The sequence below is a fragment of the Brassica napus genome, chromosome C7 (genome assembly GCF_020379485.1).
Source record: "Brassica napus cultivar Da-Ae chromosome C7, Da-Ae, whole genome shotgun sequence".
NCBI classification, from domain to species: Eukaryota; Viridiplantae; Streptophyta; class Magnoliopsida; order Brassicales; family Brassicaceae; genus Brassica; species Brassica napus.
In genome coordinates this window covers 38,381,229-38,389,544 of record NC_063450.1, presented here as the reverse complement: position 1 = coordinate 38,389,544, position 8,316 = coordinate 38,381,229, and the positions used below count along the sequence as shown (strand labels likewise).

Genomic DNA, 8,316 nt, shown 5'->3' with positions numbered 1-8,316 from the left:
GGTGTAACTTTGATTACTGCTAACCAATTTATACCTGAATCTCTCATCCGAGGGTATGGAAGGAAGCTAACTTGGTCTGCTTCTTTCACGTTTTTTGTTGTTGGTGTGTTTAAAATGATGTTCAAACATCCATATTTATAGGAAAAATCGAATCTGGTAGTTGTAATTTTCCTATGAATTTACGACGAAAATTAATTAGGTGGGCAAAAAAAACGTTTAACACCTATAAAGTTGGTGGATTCAAAAATTTCCTCGCTAAATACACGTAAACTATTTCCTCGTAAATACCACGCAAAGTTTACGTCGTATTTACGAGGAAATAGTTTTTCCTCGTAAAATACTCGTAAAGTTACATCCACTTAACGACGAAACAGTTTTGTCGTTACGTTACGAGGAAATAACGATGACTTTAGTTTTTCACGTAAATTCCTCGTAAACTCGACGCAAATTTACGAGGATTGTTTTTCCTCTCTAAATTTCGTCGTTAAGCATGTGTTTTCTTGTAGTGGAGTAAAAATATTTATTATTAATTGATACATAATTCATTACCTGATAAATATTTTGATAAATGTTTTTTTCAATTTATACATTTGTTTCACATATGGCTTGTTTGGTGATAAATTAGGTGATACATGGTTTTGACTTGATACATTTTTCTCGATGAATGATTTTTTACATGATAAATGATTTGATACATAGTTTGTGAGTTAATATGTTAATTGATAAATATTTGATTATCCGCTAAATGATTTGTTATTTAATAAATGATTTGTTACATATTTTGCGAATTAATATGTTAATTGATAAATAGCTTATTGTCTGCTAAATGATTTATTACATGGTACATGTTTTGTTAGTTGATAGGAAGTTTGGTATTAAAGAATAGATAAATTGTTGTGCAATATTATAAAAGACATGTTGTTAATTGATACATTTTTTTATAAAACTCATTAATGATTTCATAAATTGTTTGTCAGCTTACATAATGATAAAATGGTTTGGCTTGATACATTTTTCTCAAGAAATGATTTGTTATATGATAAATGATTTGATACATGGTTCGTGAGTTAATATGTTTTTTGATAAATAGTTTGTTATCTGCTAAATGATTTGTTACCTGACACATGGATTGTTAGCTGATAGAGACTTTCATATCAAAGTGTTGATAAATTGTTGTATGATGTAACAAAATATTTGTTGTTAAGTGTTTATAAAACTCATTAATGAATTAATACAAAATAACTTTTGTAAAATAAAAGTTTCCGAAAATTATTTACTCAAAAATATTTGTTTATTGTCCATCTTTTCGTCTCAAAAACCGGAGTAAACGAGTGGAGTATAATGATATACCTGGCAACTTACATCCTGACACGTTTTTTTGCTCTCTGTTGCGACAGAGTACCGAGAAAGTAAGTACATGGAGAATTCATCATAACGCCAAGATAAAATCGTTAATTCATGCCTAATAGGTATGGCTCAGCCTCTTGTGTAGGTTACTAGTATGGATCTGATTTCTACGTATATTTAGCTAATTTTCTCTCGATTTTAAAAACTAGAAATAAATAATCGCAGGAGTACCTTTTCACGTTAACTATGATCACAATTCGCAATGTCTTTTGGTCTTTTTCTTTAATTTTTTCTTATATCTCAAAGCTGGTCTTACTTACTTTTTTTTTGGGTCAGCAACTCTTGGTCTTACTTATATAATAAAATTATAGGTCTTCTATAATTAAAGTAAAGCAGATACCAAATTTTCCACATGACATCCCTTTATTCGAAAGTCCATTTGAAGGCCCACGTCATGGAGCTAATGCTTCAACGTCTCAATGATGATGTCATCATCAATCTCCACCATCCATTTTATTTGGCGGTTGACGACATCGACCGCTCAAAGTCCACACCGACGTCCTATAAGAAGAGTATCCTCATAATAAACCAAAATAAATATCAGCAACAGTTTTATTGTCCAGCCCAAGTTGTAGTTTCTTGTAGCTAACATGAGCTCGGAAAAGAAAGTGGAACGCCGTGAAGAAGATAACGGTGACGGTCACATAGGGAATTCGTCGATGGAAGTTGTACGTACGGTGACGGAAGAAGAGGTGGATGAGTTCTTCAAGATATTACGGAGAGTACACGTGGCGACCAGGACGGTTACGAGAGCTAACGGCGGTATTGAAACCCGAGAGTTAACGTCTAAGAAGAGGAAACGGAGTCAGAGGCTTGGATTGAGGAGCTCATTGGATAGTAACGGCGTTCGAGACGGAGAATTAGAAGGAATAGATCGGGTCGGGTTACGGAACTCGGGTTTGGATCTTAACTGTAAACCGGAACCCGACGCAGTTAGCTTGTAATCTTTCTTCATATTTTTTCCTACTTCTTTCAATTATCAATTTTTAATATACCTATATAATTTTTTTTGAAATGGTTTTAAAAGGTAGTATTAAAATGCTATCCAAATTGAAATTCTGCAGTTTGAACGTTCATAAAAGTTCTACAATGAGTTATGTAGCTCATATAATGATGAATCATAGACTCAATTATGTGAACAGTGAACACGCAGATAGTATACAATGATTGTATAATAATGCTTCCTTCCTTAATCGAATCAATATAACAATACTAATTAATATCCTTCCGATACAGAAAAGATAAATTTTTTAGTATTTTCACACATATTATAAGAAAATATATTAAACTACTATAATAAATGTGTCATTTTATGTTATTTTTAATAATTTTTAACTAATAGTAATTCAATAAAATTAATTAATTTTTTTTAAGTTTACAATTTTTTCATAGAAAACACAAAAACTATATCTTTGTGATCTAAATGAAACGGTGGGAATAATATCTCTTAGAACTTTGGGATTGGCTTTTGGTAATGAATCATAAAGTGCTGCCAACCAAGAAGTCTTTGTTTGTAATAAAATTGCGACATTGTGGCCCATTTATGCGCTATTAATTAATTATGAGTATTGACTATTGAGTAGTCTATTATACACCGATTATATTATTTAGGATATGGATTAGTGATTGATATTTTTACAAGGCATTTGATTTCCTCTTTTTTTTCTTATGCAAAATGGCATTTGATTTAGTGTTTGTTTGACTTCATCATATATAAATGTTCTGCTGTCTCACAGATACTGGGCCTTATGAGAAAATAGCCTAATGAGATAATGAGCCTAGTTGATATGCTCTAATAATAAGTCCACTATCAGATCCAAAAACAAAATAACTAAAAAGGGGAAAACTCAACGCGTAAAATGATTTTATCGGTTTAATGTCTGGGATAATTGACATGAATACGTTAGCTAACGTGTTACTACAGGCGAGTTAAAAAAAAAAAAATTTGACAAACCACGTAACGTTAAATGTTTGTTTTCTTAACTTGTATGTTGGTAGTTTTAAGTGTTGAAATCGATCATACAAAATCCAACCAGTTTGGTGGGTGAAGACTGAAGTCTGAAGTCTGAAGTCATGCAGAAAAGACAGAACGTTGGATAGCATGACTGATGGATGGTCAGGTGGCCTAAGCAAGTCAAACACTTGATTCAGATAATGTACCTCATCATTCTCAGTAAAGATCCATGAGTAAACTCTATGGGAACAATGCACTCACGAGTTATTACTTTCACTGATCACACTCGACCAAAACATATTTATTGAATGGTTAGTTTACATTTTGAAATAGAATCATAAGTTTGAATATATTTCTATTGTCGAATTAAAAAAATTATGCATTAAAAAGTTTTATCCCGAATATATGTCATGAATCCTTTGATGCCAAGGATTGGGCTATCGGGACTGTTTGGCTATCAGCTGCTCTGCTGCTATGCTTCTAATCATTCATATATCTCATAGTGTGGTCACACACTTCTACATATCAAAGAGTCTAAAGCTATATAACATATTTTGGGGACAAAGGCCTAATGTTTACTGATATTCTTGCCCTCAAGCCATTAAGATTTAAAAGGAAGAATATATAAGCAAGAAGTATTAACGCATAAACTATACAGATAAATGTGAAATTTATCCCAAACACACACTCAATCAGTTTATAAGAAATCTCACATACACAATCAATATTTGCCGATATGTTATTCAAGTTTAATTTTATTGTAATATATTTTCTAATAACGTTTTGATAGCTTTATATAGATATTAATAAAAGATAATTCTTATGCATAATTGTATGGGACCTTGTAGTTAGTTGTAAGCAAACGGATGAAATTGGACTGACATTTGGCAGAAGAGGAAAATGAGCTCTTGATGCAAGATGTTAATCACAATCATCCATTTGACGTGCTATTTCGTTTTTCCTTCCCATCTCCTGTAATGACATTAAAGTTAATTGAAAAGTCAAAAGTTGATATAGATTTACTATATGATAAAATCAAATTAATGAATACATTGATTTTATATGTTCCATTGGTTGATCCGGTCAATCTTGGTTAGGAAACATTTAATACTGCAAAATAAAGTTAGTCCACTATGTGTAGCCAAGTTTAGAATGTCTTCCAACTAATGTCAAAAATTAAGTAATTATCTATTACGATCTAACATATAAACCATTTGGACCGAATTTTAAGTTCAGTAACCAAGTAGTATCAATAACTCAGCTCCCAGCTAAAATCGAACTCAAAACTAACTAAATACACACTGAACTCCAAAAAATTATCAATGAACTACCACTGTTCGATTAAAATATTACTTTCAATTTTAACGTGTTTTCCATTTTTTTATACACATATTCTCAAATCTTCTATATTTTTATACACAAACAATAAAATAGTTGAAAGGCTAATCATTAGTAATAGTTTGGAGTCGAAGATCGATACTAATAATCATATCTTATCTTTGCAAATACTTTATCTGTATATAAACTATAATATATATTAATCAGCATTTCAGTCCAAAAATTATCCGAAAATGAAAAACAACTACAAACATGCCAGTAAGATCAAACGTAAATTGTATTCTAGCGAGCGAAAACTAAAAAAAAAAACTTATACTGTAAAATATTTACAAATAAATGTGAAACAATTTAATGATGAACGTGATAGAGTCTGGATTGTAGTGGTAAGCAGATCGGAAAACTAAACAACTCAAACTCAAAACGACCTTAAGTTATGGTTTAGATTTCATTTGAATATATAGAAAGAAAGTTTATTTGTAGACTATATTTCCGTTAAAAATTAGTATGTACATTTTTATAAGTCCGTGCTACCTCTAAATTATTATTTTCAAATGTAATAGTCGTATCTAAGAGTATTTTTAACTATATCACTCAAATTACACTATGCAGTGAATTACTCTTTCGGATAAGAAATTCAGTTGTAGTATTTAATGATTGAATTCACATGGAGATAGGGAACCTAATAAATTATAAATCTGATCAGAATTGTTATGCTAGTTTAATGATTTAAATGTAAAATTGCAGTTGTTGAGCTCGATTGATTGGTTGAGGTTTTGGTGCTTAAAAGGAAATAGTTAGACTTAGGATTTTTATTCAGGAAATTTAGAATTATAATCCTATAAATGATTAACAAGTTGCATGCATGATATTGTAGAGCTCAACACTTATAAACGAACCACTAGGCTCTCGCTTTCTAGGTTCGTCAATTGACCAGTGTCGATCGATGATTCTATATGGATATCGATCGATGCACTATTCGAAACGTCGACCGATTATTTTATTTGAATATTGATCGACGCTATTGGTCAAGAGTTAATGCGCGGGTTGAATATGCTCACTAAGCTCACTAGATCAACTCTCGCCTTACTCTAGCAAGTCTTAGCTCAATTAGAATAGTTTCAGGATGAGATGAAAGCTATCGCTTATATCTAACAATCCTATGGCAAGTTCTAGGTAGCTAATCTAGAATCATGCATTAATGACAATCCTAAAGATTAATATCACAACTTAGCAATCTATAGTTGAGGCTATTCCTCATAACCTATTTAAATTCTAAAATCTATCAAAAGAATTACTCAGACATGACTAAGCAATTCATGACAGCAATAAGGTATGAAAACTGCATTAGAATAATAGATAGATATTAATGGAGTTCCAATCACAGATAACTTTGGATTTTCTCTCCAATCTACAAGAAAGCACAATGTGCCTCTAACATGTTGGCAAAACTTATATAATTAGGTTAAAACTCGTCAGGGGTAATCTTGTAAATTGGTGAAGACTTGGGCTCTAAGTCGGTTGAGACCAAACATGCTTTCTGCTCGCTTCGCTGTCGATCGATGTCAAGATGTGAACATCGATCGATTATTCTTCCACAATATCGACCGATGGTCGAGCTCGATGGTCATCTCGGGTCCTTACTCCAAATATCTCCAAAATGCTCCAAAATCATCACTTTCATCCAAATCACTCCTGATCCTATAAATATGCTAAATAGACTATAAAATATAATCAATAGTTATTAAAAACACTTATAAACCATGAGTAAAAGTGAGTTAAATCCATGGTATATCACCAACTCACCTATATATTTACCTCTATAATACTCTTTTTCGTTTTACTAAAAATGATGTTTTAGATAATTTTTTTGTTTCACAATTAATATATGTTATTTGTACAAATCTAGATAATTTTGGTTTTATCAAAAATTGTGTAACCAATTGTATCTTTATTATTTCTATTTATAGTTAAATAAATAAATTTTAAATTATATTTAATGGTAGTTTTGATAAAAAGTAGTTTTCTTAATATGTCATTTAGAAGTAAAATCATTCTAATCCATCTCTATTTTGTCTAAAATTAAAATTGCTATTTTCTATTTATAGAAAATAACAATGTCCCTTCATATTTATTATATATTTAGAGATTATTATTTTATAAAAACACATTGAATTAAAATTTATACATATCATATAATTATTCTATTTAAAAAGAAAAAGAAAAATATATTAGTAATGTTCGCGGCCTTGGTCGGATTAGGGAATTTTCCTTTGAGTAAACTACCAACTGCTTTTTGTTTTTAACAAAACCGATCCTCGTATAATTATTTTTATTTATTTTCACTGATATTCATTAATTTTATTTAATTTTAGCAAAAAACATTGAATAAAAATTACCTAAAACATTAGATAAAGTCGTTTACCAAAAAAAATATTAGATAAAGTTGAGTAAGTGGTCAAAGTGTTCAATTTGATTCGAAAATAATTGAAAAAGTTTATCTCAAGAGAATATCTTAAACTATATACTACATCAGAAAATACGACATAAAGAAATATATGGACACAAAAATCAAATGAGTACAGTTGCAAAAAAAAAAAATCAAATGAGTATATGCTCGTCAACCGGAATTAGATGCAGTTGAGCGCATTTTGTCGTGGCATATGATGAATAAACAAAAAAAAAGGTTAGGAAATGCATTTTTCACACAGTCGCACAAAGCATTACAGTATTACACTAATCACCCCAACGCGGGTAATATAAAAAGCGTTTGGAATGCAACAAACATGATATGATATGTAATGGAAACCTAATCTAAATTTTAATCGAGAGATATGCTGAAAAAGAGAGAAACAGATGAATAAATATGTTATCTTTTGGAATTTCTGATGGAGAAAGATAGAAATGGGCCACCATTTCTACACATTTGATCTTCACTTTTCCATATTTGACACTTCTTTTTTCAAAGAAAAGCATCCCCTGAAAAATACTTAATTATCTCACATGAAATCGTCACGCAAGATACTTTATTTTCCTTATTACTTAACGTTTGTTTATTTAGGTTTTGAATTAACCTTTTCAGTGTAAATCGAAGAACGAATTTTACATCCCAATAAACTCATACATACACATACAAATAATAACTAACAATAGCTTACTACAAGACGTAAATTATTTATCTGGACGTATTTTAATGTAAAGACATATTCAGTATATAAAGTATAACCTCCAGTTAATTTTTACAAACAACAGAAGTAATCCCTGAAATATTTTATCTTTATCTAATCTTCTCCGTTTTTGAAAGTCTTTCATTAAATTGCAAATTGTTCTTGCGTTGAAAACAAATGTTTTGGTTGCCTTCTACCAAAACGCTATACCAAACAAACAAAGAGTTGCAACTTGAACAAACTTTTATTTATTTATTTAAACACATTTTTTATTAAGAAACAAAGAGTTACAACTTGAACAAACTTGTTTGGATTGACGTAGACCGCCTCCATCTTGGCCACCTAAATGACGTGTTTTACGCGATCATGCAAGTCGGAGAGAATTGTAATGAATGATACATCTTCACTTCTTGGTGTCAGTAAAACTTGCCAATCAATCATCAACAATTGGCA

General features: G+C 30.6%; 1 protein-coding gene across 1 annotated transcript; it reads left to right on the top strand.

The window, feature by feature from the left end:
- The first annotated feature begins 1,923 nt into the window (after window positions 1-1,923).
- On the top strand, window positions 1,924-2,422 carry LOC106379771 (protein NIM1-INTERACTING 2-like). Its single transcript, XM_013819648.3, has one exon. It carries the CDS (start codon window positions 1,998-2,000, stop codon window positions 2,349-2,351), a length of 354 nt encoding a protein of 117 aa, XP_013675102.2. The 5' UTR covers window positions 1,924-1,997; the 3' UTR covers window positions 2,352-2,422.
- Window positions 2,423-8,316: the final 5,894 nt, after the last annotated feature.

Coding starts and splice junctions, on each gene's coding strand:
- LOC106379771 (XM_013819648.3), top strand. CDS start 1,998: ATGAGCTCGGAAAAGAAAGTGGAACGCCGTGAAGAAGATAACGGTGAC.